Source organism: Daktulosphaira vitifoliae, unplaced genomic scaffold (assembly GCF_025091365.1).
Source record: "Daktulosphaira vitifoliae isolate Bord-2020 unplaced genomic scaffold, ASM2509136v1 Scaffold_3, whole genome shotgun sequence".
NCBI classification, from domain to species: Eukaryota; Metazoa; Arthropoda; class Insecta; order Hemiptera; family Phylloxeridae; genus Daktulosphaira; species Daktulosphaira vitifoliae.
The window spans coordinates 1,303,989-1,330,628 of record NW_026099574.1 but is presented as its reverse complement, the minus strand read 5'-3'; the positions used below and the strand labels follow the sequence as shown (position 1 = coordinate 1,330,628).

The following is a 26,640-nucleotide window of genomic DNA, read 5'->3' as shown; positions in this document are numbered from 1 at the left end:
TAAATTGTTTATTAGGTAAATAATTTTAAAAATTAACTATCTCATTTTTTTATTGTTACTCAAAATACTAACTAAATATTTTTGTTATTTTTTAAGACGTTCTTTTATCGTCTTTGCCCATGGTCAAATATTATCAAAATATGTATGTTTTGTGTAGTCGACTACGATAAATGGAAAAAGTTCAAAAGGGGAAAAAGGGCATTTTTTCAATTTTCTTTTACAATGGATATCGTTTTACGCGTCACAGGCTATTTTCGTATTCTCGTCATCGTTTTTCTCTTCATCCAATTTACTGTACTCTATATTCTTGTTTGTCCTTGAGGTGGACATCGTCTTCTTAGCTATTGTTGCGAGTGAAAAACTTGAAAACTAAATTCCTGTTATGGAATGTTCAGGGGCAACCCTCTCTTCTCTTATTTCATATTTTTTGTGTGTTGTGATTTATCTCATTATTTTTTAATACCAGGTATTTGAGAACTCTGTCCATTTATTAAGTTGTGACTGGGAAACTTTTTTGTTATCATATAGTGGTGGCTAATCACATGGTTGATTAGGTTTTTTGTAAATTTTTGTCCCGTTGTAGTTTTACAAAACAAACAGTTAAAATCGTGTAATATTTATAATGTTATGACATTGTTTTCCATTTACACTTAACTGCTTGAGTTTAATTTTTTTCTTTTGAATATTCATTATTTATAAAATAACATTATTTTCTAAGTATCTACGAATAGTTAATCAATAGTCATATACGGCAAATATATTGTCCACAAAAGTACTTTTAGGCGCATATGAGTCATATGAAATTGTTATAAGTCTTGTAAGACTACATCGGTAGTAATTTTCAATAATTTTCTCAATATACTGAATGTTTTAAGGTTTTATATTATAACTAGATTTTTTACCTAATGGATTAAGTTCTTTTATTAGATTATAGTCTAATATGCCTAATTATATTTTGGCTCTAAATGTAAATATTTTCTTTTTTGAGCTGTAATTTTTCTATTTTAATTTGAATGATGAAACTTTCGTGATGATTGGCAAAATTAGTGTTCATATATATATATGTTTTTTAAGGTAAGAATATATTGATATGCTTCAGTGTCGTTTGGACTATTTGAGTGACTTAGAATGCTTAGTTTATGTATAACATCACTAATTTTGTTTGATATGATTAACATGCGCACTACAAATAAACAAACATTAATTACCTCTTAGCCATTTTTGGATGAGTCACGTGTGAAATAATTATATAAACACTGTTTATATAATTATATTTATGTTGTATATGTTATAAGAAATACCTAGTAGCAATAAAAAAATTATTTTTCGAATATTTAATATGAGTAGTAAGTGGTACGAAAATTTTTTTCTGTAGTTCTTTATATTTACAGCTGTGTTCTTGGATTTTATTAAAGGATTTCTATATGGTTTTTATAATTGTATTTACTAGTTGTTATATGATTTTTTTTTTCATTTTTTGTTGACTACACACAATTAAGGATGATGAAGAAAACCAATCAACAGGTATAGATAGTGACGTTTGTCTACGATCGATCCATGTTAGCAACAGTTAGTCGATTGTTGCTTTTAACTTGAACAGTAGTTGTAGCAACTGTTGCTTTCTTTAATTGTTTGTGACATCTCGCCTCTTAAAACTATGCTTATTGGAATTCTTCGTTTAACTCTTCTACAAAAACAGAGTTATTATGTAACTTAAGTTAGTTTCTGTTAGTATAGTTTTGACTGTCTGTTGATCAGTTAACCATATGTCTCATGCCTGTCACGAACTCCTAAAACAATTGGTCTAATACCTTCGGGGTAAAGTAGAATGTTTTCATACAGTTGTCTTCTATCTCTACTTTATGTATTAAAGAAGATTTTTGCCCACAAGACAAAGTGAATGGTTCTGGGCATCTTAAAGCTCTCTTGAAGTGTACAAAATGTGTTCTTGGAATACTAAAATCAACCCTCTTCTCTCTCCATGAAGTGTTTTACTATACTTCTGTCACGATCCGCACATCAATTCATCTGCGGTCACGCGTTTTGAAAGTTTACTACCCTTATTGTCCACCTGTGCTGTGGACCACTCTTTGATTGTTGTTCTCAAAAAGCCAGTTTTCGATATTACTAAACTTCAACAGGTGTGGTGGAATATTACTGTTTATTATACTTTACTTTTAAAGGTCATCAATAGTTTAATTTGAACTTACGCTTGGTCCAAACAATATTTTATAATGGTCCCATTATAAATTCTCAACAAATTAGGGCAAACACTTACTTTGTTTTACTAGTAAATAGTCGTATTTTAAACTTTGTTTATGATTGTACGCAAATTTGAGTTAAATTTTTTTATATACCTTTTATAGTTATAAGATTTTTCTTACTCATATTTAAAAAAATTACTTTTAATTTTATTAAACTAAACATTTTTTAAGACAATTAGAAAAATATTTCAACATTTTCGTATGTATTCAAGTAAAGAATATGTGTACCATAAAGTTTTTCGTTTTATAGCATGCGTATTGTATATTAGACCACATGATTGAACGCGATGAAACTTTTCTATGTAATATCACACCACTGAATCAATTTTCTCGAAGGATAAGACTTTTGAATGAAAAGCGTATATCGAAATTCGCGTAAGGGATAAAAGTAAAACCACGGAGAAACAATGAGGATTTGTTAACAAATTGGAATTGGATTATCTTAGGTTTCGTTTAGTATACAGAGTGATTGTTTAACTATCACTCACACAATAACTTCAAAAATATAAAACTTACTATAATTTTTCCTTTGAAGATTATCCTACGTTTTATAATTATCAAAAAAAAAAGAAGAATTTGATTTAATTTTTAAAATGTTTTTATTTTAATTCAAATAACAAATTTAGATTATACAGGTAATTATTTTTATATCTCTCGATATCTCTTAAAATAATTATTACTTTAAGAAAATTCTTTTTGGTGTTTTTTTATTATATATTTCTGAATTTATTTATTATGAAGTTTTTCTTAATAGCAACACACATATCAAATTAACTCGTAAAATGAAAAATTATCTAATTAATAAAATTACTGGAAACATTATTTGAAATGTTATTAACAATTAAAGCATTGACTGAAGGTAAGTTGTGGGTGGCTATAATTTTTATCGTTACGCATTACTCTGCAGCGCTCTTTCTCCACTCATATTTAAAAATGTTAATAACTTCCGAAGTACTATTTCAAGAGTTGTAATCGATCAGTCATTTTTTAAGTTAACCTGAATAATAGCTGAAAATGTATTAAATAAACACAATATTAGTATAGTATAAGATTTTTAACATTGTAGTAAGCAATTTAAAATTCTTAAGTATAAAATAGTAATGTCACATAAAGGGAAAACGCAGGATAAGCAAGTTAACAATGGTGGGAACAAGAATAGATAAAGAAAGACGAGATAAGTAAAGAAGGATTGTCTATTTTAACAGGGAACGTTTTGTTTTCGGTGAGAACAATTAAGCGCGTGAAACTTTGTATTTCGTACATGATTGATTTTATTTTGTGTTACATTTTTGTACTATATTTGTTTTTTGTGTTTCTTACATATTGTAAATAATATATAACTGCTCGAAACTTACACTTTGGTTAAATTGTTCATACCCGTCGTGTTTTTTAAATGCGTGTTTGTAATGCGCCTAAAATCAAGGTTGAACTGTTGGTTTTTTAATCAGTCTTGACGGTTAGTGTGTATGCTGGTTAGTTTTTGGATTTAACCGTATTTTTACGTGGGTTTTAGTAAAAAGGAAGTTGTGCTGGTGGTTGACAAGGAGTCATCCTGTAGTCTACTACTTTTGTGTTAAACCATGCTGAATCTGTCGTGTAAAAATTATCCCTTTAGCGGTTCACTAACTGAAGACATTGGTGCTGATCAGTGTACCATTAGGACGACTCGAGAAGAGCCAAAACAACAAGTTTAACGTTGAAAGTGTCAACTAAATTTGTGTACTTATTTTTGTGTCTACGTCGTGGTAATACAAAGGAACGTCAATGTGTATCTTGTCATTTATTAAAAATACATTGATACCCTCTTAAAGTATTAGGGATGTATTAAAAAAAAAAAAATTGTAATTGATAAATTAAGAAACATGTGAAACTAAAAATTTCCAAAATTAATTTTCTTAACACAATGTTATCATAATGTTTTTATAACGTTACTATAACATTATTATATTGATGTTATAAAAATGTTTTTTAATATTATTTTTTAAAATTATTAACTGGGAAATTTAAAAATAGTAATTTTGTATATTATATAATCTAAATTTGGTATGATACTGCGCTCTTTAAGATTTTACAATATTTTAAAATAATGAAGTGTTTAACCGAATTCAAAATCTCAGCAATATTTTTAATATCACGTGATAATTTTTTATCGTGATATTTTTTATTTAACCAACATAGCGGACAGTACTTTACAATAAAGTTAAATCCTTTAAAAGTTTTACAAAAAAAATCTAAAAGAGAAACTTTTCAATAACTGTTGTGTGAAGAAAACTTCTGTTCCATTAAGATTAACTTGGTCTTGGAAGTAAAACCAAGACGATTTAATCCGGTACTCGATCCTTTTACGTTTTTAGCATCAAGGTTTTTTTAATTCATCGTTTTTCATTAGAGATAAATGTTGACTTAAGAAATAAATTCCGAAACATTTCCCAAAAAACTTTTATGTACTGTAACCATTGATTCTACTTAAATTTATTGAATCCAAAATACTAAATATACGTTATTTTGTTATGACATTTTTTTTTTGAATAAGTACACTTCGTAAATGTTGTATGTCTATCAATAAACATAAAAATCAATTTTGATACAAAAAATCTTTTTAATCTTATAATAACTGCACGAGTACTCATGTTTCTTTCACACAAATCGTCAATAAAAATTAACAGTTTAAGATGTGAAATCAGATATTGACGGACAAAAAGAACCTGTCATAATGAAAAACTGTAACTTCGTATATTTTAAGTAACTTATAAATTTAAGATAAGTATAAAAAAGTTTTGTTACATAAATTCTCAACCAATGAAACTAACTTCAAAATAAACGAAAGATCTTCATTAAATGTCAGTTATCAACATTGTAACTTTGAGTATTATTTTTTACAAAGTAAAACCCATTCGACTAAGTTGTAAATGCCCTAACACTTAACAATAACAATAAACTTCATAAAGTTTGAATAAAAGCTGTAAGTAAAATGTGTTTGTTTGTCAAAAAAGGTTTTTTTTTATGAAAATATATTGAATTTTCTTTTTCTTGACCAATTTCGGCGTTTCTCAATTCTCTGTTGGGATTTTCATGTCATTTCTCAATGAAAAATATCAAAAAAGTTATGTTAAGTATTTGGAATAACAACGTGTTTTTCAAAAATGGTAAAATAAAAAGTCTTTGGCAAAACTAACTTCATATCATCTATTGTAAGGTTGTGTAAAAAAAAAGGGTTGAAAATATATGACGTAATGATAAACGACTCAGCTTTTATTGTAAATTTTTTCCCCCAAGACATCAGTACTACCATGTCTAAATAGAATGTGTTTGTAGAGATGAAAGATGTCTAAAAAGTTTTGTCACCTATTGTCAAGACATAACACTAACGGACAATAGGCATTGGATTAACAAAATTTCTATAGAAAGTTTATGCATATTGAGAGGGTGAGTAAAAGGTACAGCAATCATTTATTAAATAATTTTCATGCATATAATATGCACTAGTCTAATTGATATTTGATTGATCTCGGTGGTGTAATATATCGTATAAAACTATTTTTAGTTTATCTTTGTATTGATTTCCCACCAATAAACCTTTAAATCGCAATGAAAAACAATATAATATTTATTATATGTTTGCATTCGTAACATTTATCATTTTTTTCAACCCGTAAGTTAGTTTGCAACTCTTTTTCAACATTTTTCACGTCATTCGCTATTTTTTTTTAGTGCTTAAATTTTTTCAACTCTTGATCTGACTATTAAATATATTGCGAAGTAATTAGGATGGTCTTTTTCCTTCGATCATGTCTTCTACATAGTGCTGAATAGTTCCTCTAGATATATCAGTGTGTGTTCCATCATTTTTAATTTCTCATATATTATTTATTTGATATTATAGCTTTATATTTGGAATATCTCAATTTTTTATTTTATAGTCTTTTAATTTTTTGGGGTTAACGAATAATTTTTATTTCTTTATAGTGTGTTTTAAAGTAAAACTAACGTTAAAGTTTTCAGCTAAATATTTATTAATATAAAAATCCAAAATGATGGAAAATGTCATTACGTATTTTACTGGGTAAAACAAAAGTAAAAAAGAATTTAATTATGTAATTTTTTTTGAACATTTACTTAAGCCAATTACTCGGCTTGTGTAATCTATGTTGACTATCTATTAAATTTGTACAAGTACTTTGTTTTATAAACCTTTTAAAACCTTATTTATTTGGTCAACTATTTTGTTATAATTCAATTATGGATTGTCCGACGTTGTTGTTTTCATCTTTCCCAATTCAAATTTATACTATACAATCTCTTGCATTTATTTCACTAATGAATCAAGTTACCCGGAAACCTTTTCGAATTATGAACATTATAAAGGAAATTTTGTATCACTGGCGGCAAGTATTTCCTTGTGTTTGCTGTTGGCCATTCTGTGCAATTACAGTGCCAATGTAGCTAATTGAATTGCCACGATTTAGAATTTAACTGTTTGTCATAGTCTTTGATGTATATAACGCAATCTTTGGTACTCTCAACGAAAATTCCCCTCGGGAATCATCGTTAAAACATTTTGTCTTATCTTATGTCGAAGTTGGTTACAGTTGTTGAAATTTAATAATCAACATTTTTTTTATTTATGTTTCAGGCTTTTTTAGAGATGGCAGATGAAACTTCGGCATCAGCCATGGTGACTTATTTTACTACTTGCACTGCCCAGCTCCGTGGACGAGCAGTTTTTATACAGTTTAGTAACCATAAAGAACTAAAAACAGACCAAACCCATAGTAACGCAGTAAGTGTTTTATGTTGTTATTTGTAAAGTAATTATGAGAATAAATCTTTAAAATATTTTATAGTAATACTATAATAACTATGACAAATACGAGTATCTATAAAATATTGTAACAGTCCATTTATAATAATTTATTTATAAATATAACCCACATAAAGCACAATAATTTGAACGATTTACCTTTAAATTTTAAAGACTCCAATACGAATGTTTTTTTTTATTTTGTCAACATTATGTAAATCATTTGACAGCGATTGGCAACAACGTCGAGAGTATTTTTCTATTATTTGTTTAATCCCTACTATTATCCGTTTTGCGCATATTAAGTAAATTAATTTTATTTTTCTTCTCTTTTGAACATTTTAATTGCTAAATGACATAAATTAAAAAATGAATAAATCTACATAGTTTAAATGTGCTAATTGGTGTGTCCAATTTAAAGGCTTTTTTACTAATCCAATAAGGTTTTTGATTACTACCTTCTTCGGATTATTCTTAATTGTTGGTCTTAATGTTTTCAAATTTTTTAATTTTTTTATCTAAACGGTTATTAAATATTAAAACAAAAAGAATATAATATCAATAATAAATATTAACAAAAATGTAAAGATTTTAATTTGGTTTAAATTATTACTTGAGTATCTAATTTAGCATCCAAAAAATCTAATTTTATTATTATTTAAGTTCTATATCCTAAATTTTAATAAAACTGGGCTTATATTATAATTGATAAATTGTCTCTTGGGGATGAAAGGCGTAACATCTCATATATTTTTTACCAAAATGAGTAATTAGTATTTTTATATATTTTGAATAATTTTTTTTTTTTTTTTTTAATAAGTTGTTACGTGTTTTTCTTAAGCAACGAAATGTAAATTATAGTAACATAATAGCAAATGGACCATTATAATTTAAACTTAATATTAATGAATAAAGTTTTAATTTCATAGAACATCACGTTTTATAATATTAATAAAATCATTTGACTAATGTGTTATATGTAAAAAAGTAATATTCGTTGATAAATGTGTGTGTACAAAAACTGCATCTATTCCTATCGTTAGAATTGTACTACTAAATAGCGTTCAAAGGAGGATGAGAGATGCAATAACACCAGAACAACTAGAAATGGCTGCTAAAGCTCGCTTGAAACTTTTAACGAGCTTATTACGAGTTAAAACCTTTTTTATAACCACTCGCTCCTTTGCCAACTTTCATCACGTTTCATATTTTTTCAACGTCCACACCACCTCAGGTAAACTGTATTCCGTAGGTTTACTACCCCTTGTCTGTATTTAATTTCTCATTTACCATAATGCACGGTACATCTGGGAACAGTTATAAAATAAACATTGCTCAACACTATCATGTCATATGTATTATGCTTTACTATTCAGATTTTGAAAAGTCATACTAATATATAAATATATTTTGAAATTTGTTTATTAGTGTAAATTAATTTACAGTAACTGCTGTTGTTAGACATTAAATAATTGTCTAGTTTTTACTTTAATGATTAACTATTTTTTAATTCTGTACAATTTTGTTTAATTTATAAATAATTTATTCGTACGGTAGTAATTCGTAGTAACAAAATAAATACGACTACTTAAATAAATATACACTGAAGTATTTCTGTAATGCCAAAAAGTCATTATTTACAAAGTTTATTTAACTATTGTAACAAAATGTACATCATATGATGTATATTATGCGTATAAATTAACTGAATAAATAAATAAGTAAAAATCGATAATAGTATTTACACTACTTACTGATATTTGTAAATAAATATTTAACATGTACCTATAGTACAACACTATAGTATATACGCTAATATATCTGTGTTTATTTAATCTAAGGGTCTACTAATGTACATTATATTTTTTAACTCTCATATAAAAACCCTGTGTTGCATCATAAATCTTGAAATCCCTCGCTTGATATTATTAATTGGTAATTATAAATGAAATTCTCAATAATATAGTAAATGGTTTCATACAGAAACGAAACTTTTCATTAAAATGAAATATTTTTTCTCTAAAATTTACTCATTATATTTTTTGTTTGTTTTTACAGACATCATAAAACTTAGTCGTAATTAAACACAAAGCGTTTTGACTAAATTTTGCTAAATTAACCTTAGAGATCAGCTTTTAATGACAACTTTCAGTTACTCGAAATAAAAAGATTACGCTCTTAGAAAGTATTATGTTATAAAAATATATTGAGTACAAGATGCTGTCTTATGTTATGACTCATGATAGTTCGCGAAAAAAAACTCGAGCAGTGTTCTTTATATTTTTACACGCAAATGTACATATTTTTTGAAATGACTTTTGAAGTAGCTGAATGTTTCTTTTAAATTAAACAGGCTTGTAAAATTCTCCACAAAAATTAAATTTATATTTATTTATAGTTATTATTTTATTTGAAAAATTTATTTGTTAAACAACATCATAGCTAATCGACGAAACAAATTTCTAAAAATTCTAAAATATTTTCTCTTAAGTGTATATTTAGTGGTGCAATAAGGAATTTAATCAAAGAGTTGAGAAAAAATAGGTAATTTTAAATTAGTATAAAATTTAATTCAGATAGATCACAATTCCGATGGGTCTTAGACTCGCATTTCTGTCCAAGCAGACATTTTTGTAAAGTATCAGTATTGACATCGAGTGAAGTATTGCACTAGTACTGGCAAATGACCATTGGCTATTCCCTACTAGCGTAGCACTAGTGCAGTACTGCACCAATACTGGCATACATCTGGAATGATAACGCTATTACGTATTCATATATCAGTACTGAAGGTTTTGTAAAACCAAAATTACGCCAGTTTTATGGCAGCAGTGGCGGCGACTAAGTACTATCTGCCTATCAGTACTTAGAGAACAGGCCAGCTAGTTTTACGCTAGTGAGGACTAGCCAATGGCTAGTTGCCAGTACTGGTGCAATGATTTGCCTGTTGTCAATACTGGTACTGAACAAAAATGTATACTTGGGATTTGTAAAATAATCGATATAATCGACAGTGCCAAGAATGATAAAATAAGAGAAGAACATCCGATTGCTTTTCAAAGAGCCAAAAAATTTTCAAAAATTACTACTAAGGTTTTAGAGAAATGAATTTTTAATTATTATGATGATAATTCATGCAATTATGAATATTATTAGATATAGTTTCAAATGGCGATAGTACTTACAGACTTGTCTTTTAAAAAAATATGGTTACAAGACTTAAGCGTCATTTTAGTGTAGTGTTTACGTTTTTATATTTCCTCCTCGGAAATAATTATTGGACTTCCAAAGGCCTTGTGTCTGTCATCATACGAATTCCAGCTGAAAACTTAATAGCTATTGCTTTCTTTTATGTAAACCATAATGTGTATCCTATAGATACTAAGGATATATATTTTACATTATAAAAATTCACTTAATCGCTCGTGCGTACAATGACTAATGTCAATAAAGTTATCAATTCTCTCCGCCAATGAACGTTTATTAAACGATTTTGTTTTCTTAAATTTTTCGTACTCTTTATAGATGTCTATATGAATTTACCTTTAGTCGTGTCAAATGTATCGGCGTCACTAAATTCGGTGTATCAAAGTTTTATTCAGTTCATCGATCAATTCTATACATTATGTGATCTAATTGTAAACTGAATCTCTGTAACTATATCTCTAGTAACTAATAAATATAAATATGTGCCCATACTTCAGGTTTTTTTTTTTTTTTGTGCACGGTTAGAATAACAGATTATTGGGTTAACCCAATGATTTTTTAGTAGAGTTGTCACTAAATTAACCGTTTATTTTTTCCGTATAATGAAAATGTTTTGTAAAGAAAATCAGGAATACGAAGTAAAAAGGGTTAGAGTAATCCTTTGTTTGGGGTTGATAAATTTAAACAAAAATAATTTGTTACAATTCCGGTTTAATAATACTAGTTTTTTTTCCTTTTTGTTGGTTGTTAGAAATAATCTGTTGAAAATAATGCAAAGAATTGAGAGACTAGTTAGCGAGGCGGTATCGTAATACAAACGTATTAAAGGGAGATACCTGTCAAGAAAATAGCATAACAAACGAAAGAAAAATAATTGTAGGAAGAAATAATTTCTAAATATTAATGAAGTTGATTAAATTTAATGGTCATACTCAATGAAAAATAACATAAAGTGTAACAGTAAATTTTTTTAGGTAAAATTAATTTATCGGGTTTTCTTTTTATATTAAGATCAATATTCATTTAAAGATAGTTCCTTTGATAACTCCGTGCCCGGCAAATAGCACCTAGTACTAACGCTGATCGCGGTTGTAGGTGAAAATCTGTTCGGAGAGAAACCCACATAGACAATAAAGTTCCTTTGATAAATTTGTTCAAGTTAACATATTTCTTTAATTATCATATGTTATTTGATAAAAGAAATATTTCAATTTCAACAATACGATTTATTTTTGTTTGAAATTTTGTTAATGCTTTTGAATGTAATACTCATTTACCACCTACACTTTTGGACAATAAGTTGTGAGTCTTGAGCATATGGGCTCTACTAATCGCTGTTCGAGTATTAGGATGTGTGTTCGGTTGTACTAGTAGTGATGCTTTCAAAAAGGTATTTGACAAGAATGTCGTTTGGATTAATAGTGACATACCCTAGCAGACAGGTTGAGTAATTACACCCGACCGACCACGCGAGAAAGGACGACTCCCTTTTTACAACAAATCCCTCGTGTCCATAAGATGCCGAGTGAACTGACTAATGGTCCAACAGTATTCTCCCCTTTCGCGAGATTTCGAATAAAACCAGACGTTTACAAGTGCCATTTATAAACGTCTGCGAGGCACAACATATGTGTAACGTGTACTGTATTATTGCGTGTTCGTCATGAGGTTTTTTGAACAAATCCGTTGGCTTTTCATCGCTTTCAAATCAGATGACATATTGTTATGCATGATGAGGCAGAACTAAAATTGTACTTTGCAAATAATGTGATATTTTGACGCCTGTAAAATATTACCTGGTCTTGATTCGTGGTTTCGTTCGCCATACATAGCTGAACATCATCTCAGACTAATATTAATGGACGTTTATTCCCTATATATATATATATATATTAATAATTCACCGTGCAGAATTCTTTACCTGTATGCTATAGAGTGCTTTAATGCAGGAAGCGAAATTGCAATATTTTCTCATAACAAAACCCGTCGTCACTATTGGCCATTTATCATAAATGTTTTAATTTGTTTTTCAGAACGCGTCAGCCCAAGCGGCTCTCCAAGCAGCTCAGGCGCTAGCTGGTCAAAGCGATGTACAAGGTGGACCAAATACTGTGCTCCGAGTCATCGTTGAACATATGGTATTCCCTATCAGCTTAGACGTCCTTTACGAGGTATGTATTTAGGCGATAGAGTTACTGTCAAAAAAATATGATATTGAGTTAGGTATCTATCTTATTGTAAACATTGCGTACAATTAGATAATTAACTAATACATTTAAATAGTTTCTCTATAAAAATATCCTGAAAAATAAATTGTCTATTATAATAAATGCAATACGTTTTTTATATTGGCTGTCTTAAAAAATTTGAAAAATGATAACGGCAAGTTTTTACCTATTACTCTACAATCGCAAGCACTTGATATTAGTATTTGTTTGATATTTTTACTAGCTTAAATATGATTTATTGATATTAGTTTTGAGAAAATTAATGTCGTCATACGCGTGCTAACAGTGGGATCTGTTCATTATTAAGTGAACATTCAATTCATGTTTTGTTTTTAAAACCATGGCAGGTTTATCATAAATAAAATACTATATATATATATCATATATAAAATGAGTTTTAGATAATTTTTCAATTTTTAAATGTCTCTTTGTCCGCTGTTATCGCCTGGCTATTTCAATTCCCAAAGGCTAACAATTGTGTAATTATTTTACATTAATTATTAATTGGTCAGCTTTTGTTTTTTTTTTTACATATTTATTAAATAAAAACGCGATTACATTCAATTTTTTCATCTATTCCTTTTGATAGTGGTATAACTTTATTTTAACAAAAATACGAAAAGCGTTACATTAATAAATCGATAACTATAGTCCATGTTAATCGAAATATTTTTATTCGTTTAACATTGTGTAAACTGTTTACACAAAATTTTGGATAAATATTGTGTGATATACGTGCATTAGTACTTTGGCTCGAGTTAATGCTGATTAATTTCATAAACGAAATCCTAAAATACAACAAGCTATTAACAATATAAAAGACATTACATTTATTGACTGAACATTTTTAAGTGTATACCATTTAGCTAATAAATCTATTCTTGAATCAAAATAATTCTGTTTTTAGTTGTTTCAGTGTTAATTTAAGTGATAATAATCGATTCTGTATCTTGTTTTTGCATTTTTATAGATTATTTAACTTTTTTTAATATTAATTATTATTTTTTATATATCTGTAAATTTATATATCTTCAAATATTTAAAGGAGTATGATTTAAAATTTGTTTAATCAAAATAAATATATAAATAATTATAAATGATACCAAAAATTACTGGATATGTGATATAAATTATAATTTTTTAATTAAAAATGAATTTTTGTTAAATTATATGTTTATTAGCTATTGAGACGTAAATTTTCATTGAAAACAATAATTGCCTCAATGACATGAAAAAGTCCAAAAAAATAAAGATTTCTTTTTATCGTGAATTTCATAATGAATGAATACATATCCTAATAATCTAGTGAAAAAATAAATCGTTTGTGTATAGAATAAAAATTATATTGAAAACAAAAAGATACTTGTTTTAAGTCTACACGGTTCTGATAAACTGTTTTTTCCTTCTCCACCAAATTTTAGTTTTTGTGACCTAGTACCTTTCCCATATAATACTTAAATTTGTTTTATCAAACCACGGCCATACATCTATGAATTAATCTAAATTAATTCCGTAATCGTTTATTGTTAGAAAAATTTAAAAGTAAAAAAATCAAATGAGCTATTTGCTTTAAAACTGCATAAATTACCATTATAAGTAGTTTTACTTAAGTTTCAGTCTTATACTTACTAAATGTTTGAAGTTTTCTTAACTAAATTATTATAAAATTATACAAACTTTAAACGGTATGAACGTTGGTTAAACGTGGTTTTAAAAAGTTTTTTTAGAGGTATAGTTATAGTATATCTATAAATATATTTGATTATTAATAAAAAATAATAAAAGAAAACTATTTTAAGTTTGAAAAATATCTTTAAAAATTGTTAAATTTAAATAATATTTTAAAGTAATAATAAGACCCATATGAATATATCTTATTTTTTTTATATTAATAGTTTTTGTCAATTTTAATGCATATGTAATTTGAACAATGTGGAAAAAATTATTTTAGTATCTACAAACTGACTTATGTCATTTTCATCCAAAATATTTGAAATATTTTCATCTTCTTCTTCCTCGCCTATTTGAAATATTTTCATAACTTATTCAATTGTTTTAATTTAATTATAAGTATGCAATTTATTACTAATTTAAGTAATTTTTATTTATATGTTATTCGAGATGTATATTTTACAAAACAACTTGAAGTATCTTTCAACTTGCTTAATCATAAAATTTTCCTCAACTTAATCCAAATTAGACGTTTTTGAAACGTTATTAAGGAATTATAACTATTGTATGGTTAACAGTGTTTTTGTAGTTTTCATAATTTTTAACAATGAAGCTTGTAGGTCTTATAATATATTTTGAGTGTTCTAAAAAACACAATGTTTTTTTTCTTATAACCTATTCTATACCCCAACTACGCCGAGTGAGTATTATGCTATCAAACTGCACCATCTTTAAATAAAAAGCTATATCATATCAAATCATGTTTTGTGTATTTGAAGGTACCACATGTACTTTTATTTTCTTATATTCAACATGTATGTATGTATATAGTAGCATTGTACACCAAAGCTACGATCTAATATAGTTCATAAAAGTAACAATCGAATATTTTTGAAAATTCTAGTGTATTAATAAAATAATAGTCTTTTTAGAATTAGTATTTAATGAAAAATACTCGCTAATAAATAACACTCATAAAGTTTGCTATTCATTTCGTTATCTAACCAATATGAGAAAGAAATGTTTTTAACTCATTCATTAACAAAACTAAAAATTTATTACACCTTGATAAATAACTGTCAAACATCTATGTATTTTAAATGTCAGTCCCGAGTTAAATGTAAAACACATGCATTTATTTATATGATAAACAAATGTATATTGATGAGGTTATCCTTTATCATATATTTATATATTTTCCAAGAGGTGTGATAAATTCAAGGGGGGAGGTAGTGGAGGTGAACGAGTTAATAAATTTAGCAATGCTCTCAGTGTTTTCCTTAAAAACAACTATGGACTGATGCAAGAAGAGCTTATAGGGTTGGTCTGTAGTACCTCTTAACCTCCGTGAAAATAGGATTAAGTTTGCTCCCCCCTTGGTTCATTCTCTCTTGTCACCGCTGCATACTTGCTACTTTAACTGGCTCGACGGTTTCGGTTACACTTCAGTTATCGCTATACATTAGTTCGTTTTAAAAGTATTCTGAGCTCTTAAAACTTTCGCTACCCCATCCACTGGTTTCCTTAACTTCTCAAATCTCTTACTTCCTCTTGTTGTATTATTTCGTATGTAAATCCGCATTTAAACGACGGCGTTTCAATTCTCTGGATCGGCGAGACAGTCAAACCGTCTTAATTCTCTTATATAATTAGTGCTGGTTGTAGAGCTTGCAGGCGTTTTTCATATCTACTTGTTTTCTAATTTTTTTATGTTTTATTATTATATCTTTTGGACAATCGCTCAAGTATGACTCCCTCTAACCATTCACTGAAATCTTACTACTACAAAAAATAAAATAAAAAAAGAGGGCAAATGTAGTTAGTAAAGTACCTACTTGCTGCTTTTGTTTTTAGCTGATGGCGCACAACGTTGAGTTACTACGCACCATTGGTCCGTAAATATGCGCTTAAGAAAACTTAAACTCTGTGTTTCTTTATCCAGTTATATTTTATTTATAAAGTCAACGGGTTGTTCATACAATATTCTGTATTTCTATACTATTTGTAAACAAAATAATTGACACATTGACAATATGAAAATCAAATTCACAATTTATAATACAATTTATGTTAAATTTGATTTGAAAAATTTTATGTCCTAATCTAATTTGAATTTTTCTAATAAACTTAATTTTATAAATGCCTTTTTGTAGCGTCGAAGCTAGTTATTATCTTAAACTTAATATACTATTACCAAATTACTCGAAAATTGAACACAATTTCACTAACTACATTTTTTGTGTATTTTAATTGAAATATTAAATTTTCATTAAAACGTTCAAAAGGAAATATATGAGAAAACGTTGCGACGATAACTTCTATTTACTAGTTTAATAAATGCATCTAACTGAACTTTGTTTTTCTTAGTATGTTGTAACTATCTTCTTGTTTGTTTATCTTTAAAACTACTCTTAAATCTATCCTTAAATTAATCTGCAAGAAGTCAATGTTATAAACATAAGTAAATCCCTTTCTACATAGTTAATTAAATTATCTGTTCAAAGAACGCTTTATGTGAAATGTTTGATATTTATACAATCTTTGATTATTTGGTTTATAATTTATTATGACACAAGATTTAAATAATAACCAGGTTAAATTAGTCGTTGTATACCGAACATCAAACGCCTGCATTTAAATATTAATTGATTTTAATCTAAAAGACCAAATAATATTATGTTTTGTGAGTCTTCCCGGAGGGAGAGACTCTATATAGATGATAACTTAAATATTTTAAGCACGCATGTGTAGCATTTACCTCAGGGGAAATTCATGAAGTGTACATCTTTATGTAGGGAAACCTATTTATTTTACAATTATTATAGCTCGTTATTAATAAAAGAAAGAAGAAAAAGATGATGATATGGTACACCTCTATAGTGATGCGGTACACGCGTCAAAAGTTAATACACAAAAGTTTTCAATTCCTGAAAAGATAAAAAGTTTTGTCCTTTACCCGTGTTAAATAATTTAAACAACATGGGGTGCAAGTATTAGTAGATAGTGCGTATTCGTATCTGGAATAAATTCTCTTGAAAGTTTCTCAATATCTACCGAAATCCTCTACTATTTCAGAGTGTTATGCTCTGCTTGTAATCAATGAAACCAATGAATTATTAACTCACCGTTGATATCTTCGTTGTGCAGTTATACTTAGTACGTCTAAAAAATGATGAGAATATAAGAAAAGTGTTTCTAAAAATGGTAATTTTTCTTTGGCGATTAATAATGAATAAATTATTTATAATATAAATTCTTATAATATAATTCTAATGTATTAAACCTTAAAAATTATGACTAAAATGCATCAATGATATGTTATTTTTAATTAATAGTTTTAAAAATTTTAATTTATATATATATATATATATATATATTGCAATGTTTTTTTATTATTAAATCGGGTATGAACTTTTTTGGTTTAGCCTTCCTATTATTTTCTGGGTTTATATTTTGTAAAATGAATTTTGCGTTAGTAATGGGATTACGTTTCCAATTCTATAGATAGAAAGATTCTCTCCGATAAGGATATGACTTTTACAAGAGGGGAAATTGATGTATCCTTCTTCGTCTCTTTTAGTTGTGTGTGTTTTTTTAATTATAATTGATCACGGTCGATATTTACTAAGGATAATGACGATACAGTATTGAATCAGTCTTGTGTACAAAGGTCCAATTGATAATTTACAACATCTTATTACTTATTCAAAAATTGTTTTGTGATTAAATTTTAATCATGTGATTATTTTATAGTAAGTTATACTTAAAAATATGTACTTAATTCATCAATAATATGACTTAAGTGATTATTTTACAAAAATATATTGATTTTATTCTCTAACCGTTTTTAGAGGGTTAATTTTTATTAAGTTTTCGTACTTAAGTTTAAACTTGTATTTATTATTAAATAAAAAACGACTTTTAAAACGCAACTGTATTGAACTATATTATTAGTAAAATAATTCGCTAGAGGATCTATCTAAGTTAAATAAAATCAGGAAACTTTATTAATTGACTTTTTTGTGCTGTACAATATTTTATTTTTATAACTTATGAAACTTATATTATCATCTATAAATTTGTTATTAAAGTATTCATTTAGCATCAATAATTTATAAATTAAAATCATTTAAAATCATATGCTACAATTTTTTATTAAATAAAAGTTACTTGTTAGTAAAAAAATAAATACGGTATATAGTTTTACCTTCTCATTTAAAACTAATATTAATTTAAACTGTAGTTTGTGGCGTTTTGAAAATAGAACGAATTTTAAGGGTGAAATGATTACGGGCTTCGTCGACAAAAGAGGAGACGTTGCTGTTGTTTCCACCTCATGTTTGGAAAATGATCATTAATCCAAGAGCAACGGTGGCGTTTCCCATAAGGTGTTATTAATATTCATTTAGTATCAAGATTTCACTTGCATCATAGAGAACGCTTAGAATCCCGTTCACGCGTTACTTTTTTAAACATTTTATAGAAAACGTTTTGCCCTTAAGTCTCGAATACTTCCGTTGAATTGACCTAATATTCACAAAGTATGAATAACAATTATTATAACTAAATTTATAAATGTGAAATATTTATGTCTTACTTGGTTATCCAATAAGAATCGTCTATCATTTTTCTCAAGAAATATCTCAATTTTCTATTAATAAAATATATGTTTACACATACATTTTTTGTGCTTCTATGATGCCAGATTAAACAGTTCAAATTTTTAAAAAAGAAGAAAATTAATTTTACTTTTTTCAGGTAATAAATTATTAAAAACATTTTTTCTTAAAGAAAGTAGTTAAATAAATCATTTTTTTTATTTATTTATAAGATTAATTAGACATATTCTATTTATTTTGAATAAGTTTTAATAATGGATAGCGCTTTATTTATTATACACAACTAGGAACAATATTTTAGAGTTGAATTCAAAATTATCAACAAATAACTAACGTTCAATGAAATAGTAGTAAATATTTAGATATTAAATTTCTTTAAGATAATTGAAACAAAAAAGACTAGCCCAGATTGTGTATCTTGCATAAGAAAACTCCAATAAATATAATGAGAAAATAATAATTATATTTAATTGTAGGAAACTGTAAAAGAAAAATTTTTTAGTGTTAATTCTGTTTTAAAATTTAATTTATTTCATTATGAATAGGTATTATTAAATATACTAACAATCATTATAATTTTTACTTATATTTTACTCAACTAGTTGAAATTTGAAAATAGATTGTGTTAAAGTTAAACAAAAAATCAAAACAATTGTATTTTTGTATGTAACTTATAAATAGTATCTCTACAATATATATATATATATCTAACACGTAAAGTGACTATACATGCTATAGTGCGCTTAAAAAACAATTCAACATCCTGAAAATTGGTTACATAAATCATAACAGCCAGCACCGTCAAACAATGTGTTCTCAACGTCATTTTCCCTCGAGGCGTTTTTGTGTCCTTTATTTATACTACCTACATCTCCTTCCATTTTGTTTCTACTCTTTCGACTTCTATACAATCATAGTATATCCTTATGTATTTAAAGTATCTTCAAAGCACATATAATATATATTGTAGATATTTTTTTAACATTTAATTTTTCTCAAGAACTACAAAGTGTTTTATTTTTAAATCAATTATTATTATTATTAGTATAACTTTAATTATGTTCAAAAATCGTGAAGCTATAAATTATTATTAACGAGACTGTTTCTGTTTTTACAGATCACATTCCCATGGTGGATTTGGGATCATGCTCTCCTTTACTTTTTATTATTTTTACTTGTGCAAAGACAGTAAATAAAATTCATGTGTTAAATTCATTTTTTCCTATTTCTTATAAACATTTTTAGTATTTACTGATCACTATAAGCAATGGCCCAAAAATTCCCATACGCTAATATGATATTTTAATATATACATTAATTACATACATTATAAACATAAGTAGTACAATTTCGACACAAAATATCGAAAATTCATTTTAACATTTTTATCACTGTTTATTCAAATTTTCCCATTAGTTAGTAATTCACATCGTGTATGCGTTAAAAATTTCCAAAACATGAATGTGAAAATTCAAACAGTTTTTTAAAGAATAAATTACTCCATTTTTGATTATAACTTCTTGTTATTTCCACCTCTACGATAGTTTTATTTAGGTTTATTTTTAGAATAGACAAATAGTATCAATTTAATTTCTATGAAATAAAAAATCTTGGGATCATTTTTATTCAATATTTTTTATTTTAATTTTATAAAAAAAATACTTGAACTCCTGTTGAAGAATCCATCCCTAGGGTGAAGAACGATAGGGATTAACCCGCGCCCGTAATGGATTAGTTTACGATGCCGTTAACCTCAAAGGCACATCCTGTTTGAGTCGGTGGCAGGTCAATATTTGTGTTGGTACGGGAAAGGAAGAGAGACTGTGAGAAGTTGTTTTCCGTGTAATTGATGGATGAAAGTTGGCAGATTAAAACTTTTGCACGGCAACCGATCGGTATTCGGGGACCGTAAAGCGTAATTAGATTTGCAAATAATTTAAACATATTAAAATAATTCTAGCAATGCTATAAAAAATAAAATAGTTATTGTAAATAACGATACAGTATGATAATAATCGTAAGAATTTCAATAATTTGTTGTAATATATTACCTACTAACTATTGGATATAATTTTTGTCCTTTGTTGTTTGTCAAGAATTCAATGATGTTTTTTTAGATTTCACCATATATATGAGTTTATTGAAATGAACTTTTATCATTTTTTTATAATAAAAAGTTACTGTGAGCTATACGACCAGTGCAATCAGTATCAAATTAATAAATCAATTAGGGAGAACCTGTGTTACTTTTTCCCCTCATCAATAAATCATTTAATACAATAAATTTCAATTAGTTCAACATCTAACAGCAATATGTTAGATTACTGAAAGCAATGTTTTAGTTTATTGCTACAACGGCAATCCTCTAAGAGTTACGATATATTTTATCTAAAACGAGTCAAGATTTAATAATACTTAAATTTTTCCTCCTTCCTTTTTCAAAAGTTGAATTAAATTGGAAATGTATAACTTTTTACGATCACTAGTCAAAACTTTCGCGTAATTATTCTATTATAATAAAGTAATCAAATCATCACTTTGTGTCAAAATAATCTATTCCCGAAAATAAATGTCATCTCAACATTCTTTATTAACTAACAAAGGGACATAAAAATTGAAGAGAAAAATTTTTAAAAACAAAACTCAATTCCTTTCTAAATATCAGATCACGGGTTACACATATTTTTTTAGTTTACCTAGTATACAACTTTTACACTTTTCTTTAAAGTATTCTTTTAAAATTTTATTCGGTAATTTGCATATAGAAAAACTAGCAGTTGTTTTTAATGTCATAAGTTACCCTCGATGACATGTCGGTATGCATGTTATATTAATATTATAGTTTGTTTAATGATTAAACAAATTATATTAAATTTAAACTTTAGTCTTGCTCTTACTTTGGATATTGAAATTAAAGATTAAAATGTCCACTTAAAGTTTTATTTTTATGTTACAGATATTTTCTCGTTACGGTAAAGTACTGAAAATCGTCACATTTACTAAAAACAGTAAGTATGTTTTTAAACATATATTATTATTATTATTGCGCTTTAATTTTAGGTAATAGACCACTTTTTAGATACTGGTAGAAATGTGCTTTACCTCTTTGACGGGGTGGGAAGGGATCACTTTTATTCATTTATCTTGCATGCTACTGCCGATCTATCACTGTTCTCTCGCGTCTTTGAGAATAAACCTTCACTATGGAAGCAACAACAACGGTCTTCGTCGTCGCACATCAAGAAGTTTAAACTCTATTTTACAATTAATCATATCTTTATTTTGCCCCCACCTGCCGTGTGTAAATGTTGTCGTCGTACATTAATTAACGTTGCGCTACATTACCGCTGTTTAGTACAACCCGCTCAATGCAGTAACTAAAGTTACCACATTTTTCTTTTAATTTTTTAGAACATTAAGTTTTAATTTTTGTATAATTTTTCGCATGCAAAGGTATTTTATGTGTGTAAACAAAAGAAAGTCGTTTAATATATTGCTTATAAAAGGATGAATTTTACCGTATACACACAATGGGAAGTCCCCGTTTAACTCTGTTGTTAACTCAATAGCTTTTTCATTAATTGTTTAAACTTTTTAAAATACCTCAAGAATGATTAATACTAGGCTAATTTATCTTGCAGATTCATTTCAAGTTCTCATTCAATATCCAGATGTAGTAACGGCACAGTCTGCTAAACTGGTAAGTGCACTTATTCTTTTCACAAAAAAAAAAAAATTATATTTATATATTTATTAAAAAAAACTTTTATAATAAAAACCATATACTTTACTTTTCACTATGTCTGAACCCGTAGTCTTTGGACGGACAAAATCTGTTCCATACTGGTCATTTATTTGACTTATCACATTTGAATAACGTAAGTCTACCTTAATCCCTGGTGTTGTTTTACTTTCTATTAGTTCGTGATCTCATTATTTATCTCAAATATAAATATTATGTATTATTATAAAAATAATTTTATTTGTTCTAATCAATTGCGCTGATTTCTTTATGAAAAAGTTAAAAAAATTTTTTTTATGCTTTTTAGTCTTTAGATGGTCAAAATATTTACACATCGTGTTGTAAACTTCGAATAGAATATTCGAAGCTCTCCAGTTTAAATGTAAAGTATAATAATGACAAATCTCGAGACTATACCAATCCAACATTACCTAATGGTGATAACACGGTCATGGAAACTTTAGCAGCTCTAGGCGTCGATTCTGTTGCCGGAAATCAATTATTACCTCATCAGCTTAGCCTGCTATTATCTGGAGTACCTAATGCTACTGGTTTGCCTCAAGCCCGCCGACAACTTACTACGAATGCTGATCATAGTCGTCTTGCAGGTCCGTTTATCAATGATATTCTTATGTTGACCTTTTTTACTTACATATTTTTGGTATCAAATAACGTAATTTTCAATTTGCAGGTAGCCCTGGTATGTTGACTCCTTCCTTTAATGCTGTCCATGGACTCGCATCACCATTAACCACGTCTTTTGGTAACACTCCAGTGTCAAGTATGCCTCTTGGATTTACTTTACCTGGCAGCTCATTAGCTGCTAACACTCTAAGACTTCCTGGTCAGATGACTGGCCAAACATGTGTGTTATTAGTTAGCAATTTAAATGAAGAGGTGAAAATATTAATAATTATGCTTTTACAATTATAATTTTATTATTTTTCATGTTAAAATAAAATAGTAATTTAAATTTCTAATCAAATATTGAAAGTTAAAAAGTTATGATAGTTAAAATTACTAATAATTTTGTTTGTTTTGGTATCACTAATAATTTATACCACAGAATAATTATTATTCTGTTGTAAAGAAAACTTAATATTATTAATTTGTCATAAAATTAAAAAAAATGTATGTATGGATTTAGACCTGATACCCTTAGACAAGTCTCTTTCATATCATTTTTTTGGTCAACTTTAGAAAAGCTTTAATTATTTTACTCATGAACAATTTTTTACAATTATCTTCGCCTTATAGTTCTGTTAAAATTTTACTATTATGCCATATGAATTCTATATAGTAATAACAGTGAAATTACAAAATGTTCATTATTCTATTATCATATTAAAATCAAATGATTATAAATATAGATATTTTATACATTGTTACTGATAATTTTGATATTACCCAGAATGTTTAATATCAACATTTTTAAATCCTGTTAATTAGCTTATCCTTCTATTATATGCTTCCTGTATTTGTCACTCTTCTTCTACCGCCATATATAATATACAAATTATTAATTTATTAACTTTATGTGAATATATATTACCTATTGTTACATTTTTAATGAAAATTTCTGTTTTTTTTTTGTTTTTGGCTTGCCCTTAATGGTGATGCTACTACTACTACTACTACTACTACACTACTACTACTACTACTACTGCTACTCAACCAAAAATACAATCTTTCTCTGTCTAACTCTGCTGCCATGGACACACTATTTAACTCTTTCTACAACAAAAAATAAAAATAAAAATCTTATCGCTTCGTAGATGGTCACACCAGACGCTATTTTCACTTTGTTTGGTAGGTGTAATTATATACTTAACTTTTACTGTTATTTACATTTTCAATTTTCGATATAAATTATTTTATCTTTATCTTATTAATTAAGTAAACTTTGCTAGGCAGATGGAAGAACTTTTATATAAATTAATTTATATTAAGCTAAAATTGATGCTAATTTTGCTGTATTAACTTCCAACTGTCTCGGAAAGTATTATTTATACATTTTAATATTTACATTCTATGATATATTAGTTCTTCATGTTATTGATATCAGGATATGTATTATAATGTTTTAATGTATTTTTAATTTTTTCCATTGTTTCATTTTTATTGACAAATTTATATTTTTTGAAATCCAGGTGTTTACGGAGATGTGCTGCGTGTAAAGATCTTATATAACAAAAAAGATGGTGCTTTAGTGCAAATGGCTGAACCTCATCAAGCTCATTTGGGTAATTTAAAAGTATAGATTGAAAAATGTAGTGGTAAATGTATAATACTCACTTGTGTTTTTAGCCATGCTTCATTTGGACAAAGTTCGACTATATGGTAAATATATACGAGTGATGCAATCAAAGTACCAGACAGTTCAACTTCCTAAAGAAGGACAGCCTGACTCTGGTCTAACAAAGGACTACACTTCTTCACCTTTGCATCGATTTAAAAAACCGGGTTCCAAAAACTACCAAAACATTTATCCTCCTTCATCTACTCTTCATTTATCCAATATTCCGTTAGTATTTATAACAAGCATGTTACAAAATGTTATATAAGCATGTTTTTGAAAGTTAAAACCCCTATTTAAAATTAACTTTAATTAAAAATCTTAATTTTTTAAATTAACCAATATTTATTTATTTTAAATGTTAGGACAACTTTATCTGAAGATTTTTTGAAGACTGCTTTTGAAAACAATGGATTCACAGTTAAAGATTTCAAATTCTTTCCGTAAATTTTTTTTGTTTTTAATAACTTAATAAACAATAATTTTATTATCATTATTAATTAATTACTGTTATTACTGTAGCAAAGACCGTAAGATGGCACTTATCCAAATGGAATCATTGGAAGAAGCTGTAGCAGCATTAATTGTAGGTTTATTTTTTTATCTTAAATTTAGGTAGCCTACCTAGCTCAGCTGGTAATGTGTCATACTATTATACATAGGTACAGAGGTTTGATTCTACTTGGAATCGAAAGTTTATACATTAGAGAGAGTTGGGTTGTTAAGAAATCTTTATCTTCCAAATTTTGTCTACAACACATAATTATATTGTTTGTCAGGAAGGGGTTTAGCTATTATCATTCCCTTGAGTATAACTAAATAATAGTATTACAAATTGTAATCTCCCTATACATTATATATGTATGGCTACTAAAATCTATAGCCATATTAATATATATAATATATATATATATATAATTATTAATGCAAAAGATGCAAACTTTAATGTCATTAAAAGTCAATAATCATTGTTAAAATATATTAAATTAAGTATAAATAAATATTAAATATATTTTAGTTCTTATTGATGTGTTTGATTTATTCACTTGCTATAGGAATTATCAAATATAATTAATTTAAATTCATTTTCCAGAAAATGCATAATTATCGACTAAGCGAACAAAATCACCTACGTGTGTCATTTTCTAAATCTAATATTCAGCCAGATGCTCTAACGCCTAATTAAAGGTTTCTTCTTTAAACTTTAAGTTACTGGACAATGTTGATACTCTGACACAACAGTCAACAATCTTTATAAACACAATTAGGGTGATTTATAAATATTTTTTTATTATAATTATTGTTTCATATTTTTAATGTATTCATAAACAGTATTATTTTTTAAATTTTATTATTATATCATTATTATTATTTGTATTACTATTATTCTGATATTTTTTTTTTAAATTATTAACTTTATATGTTGGTATTTACATTTTCCTCAAAGTATTATGTTTATTTAAAGAGTTATACATATTGATGTTTTTTCATCATTCCTTTTAGTGTATACTTGTGTATTATTTTATTGTGTATGTGTAATATTTAAGTAGACCAAATTTTAGGTCATCTATTAAAAATTAAGCATTAAAATTATTTTAGTAGTCTATAGAGAAATGGTCACCAAAGGATACAAAGAAACTATTTATTGAGCACTATTTTGTATGTAATTATGATGCATAATTTTTAATATTATTTATTTATATTATTTTCTTTTTTATTCTGCTATACAATTATGTTTATTTTTAGCTTAAAACAGTTTTATACGAGCAATTTTTAATACTTTGTTAAGATCAATAAACTGTTTATTTTTTA

General features: G+C 27.0%; 1 protein-coding gene across 8 annotated transcripts in view; it reads left to right on the top strand.

Moving 5' to 3' along the window:
• Positions 1–26,640, top strand: part of LOC126903102 (polypyrimidine tract-binding protein 1) — a 106,153-nt gene extending 79,513 nt beyond the window's left edge. For 7 of the 8 annotated variants that reach the window (XM_050681086.1, XM_050681084.1, XM_050681088.1 and 4 more), the window contains 13 exons: positions 6,898–7,044; positions 12,306–12,443; positions 21,747–21,798; positions 22,432–22,490; positions 22,606–22,668; positions 22,840–23,140; positions 23,224–23,429; positions 24,308–24,341; positions 24,683–24,775; positions 24,840–25,056; positions 25,194–25,271; positions 25,351–25,414; positions 25,922–26,640. In XM_050681086.1, coding sequence (XP_050537043.1) covers positions 6,898–7,044; positions 12,306–12,443; positions 21,747–21,798; positions 22,432–22,490; positions 22,606–22,668; positions 22,840–23,140; positions 23,224–23,429; positions 24,308–24,341; positions 24,683–24,775; positions 24,840–25,056; positions 25,194–25,271; positions 25,351–25,414; positions 25,922–26,014 — 1,545 coding nt within the window. In that variant the 3' untranslated portion in view covers positions 26,015–26,640. The remainder of the gene's footprint in view (positions 1–6,897; positions 7,045–12,305; positions 12,444–21,746; positions 21,799–22,431; positions 22,491–22,605; positions 22,669–22,839; positions 23,141–23,223; positions 23,430–24,307; positions 24,342–24,682; positions 24,776–24,839; positions 25,057–25,193; positions 25,272–25,350; positions 25,415–25,921) is intronic. The other variant, XM_050681090.1, reaches the window with a different exon arrangement.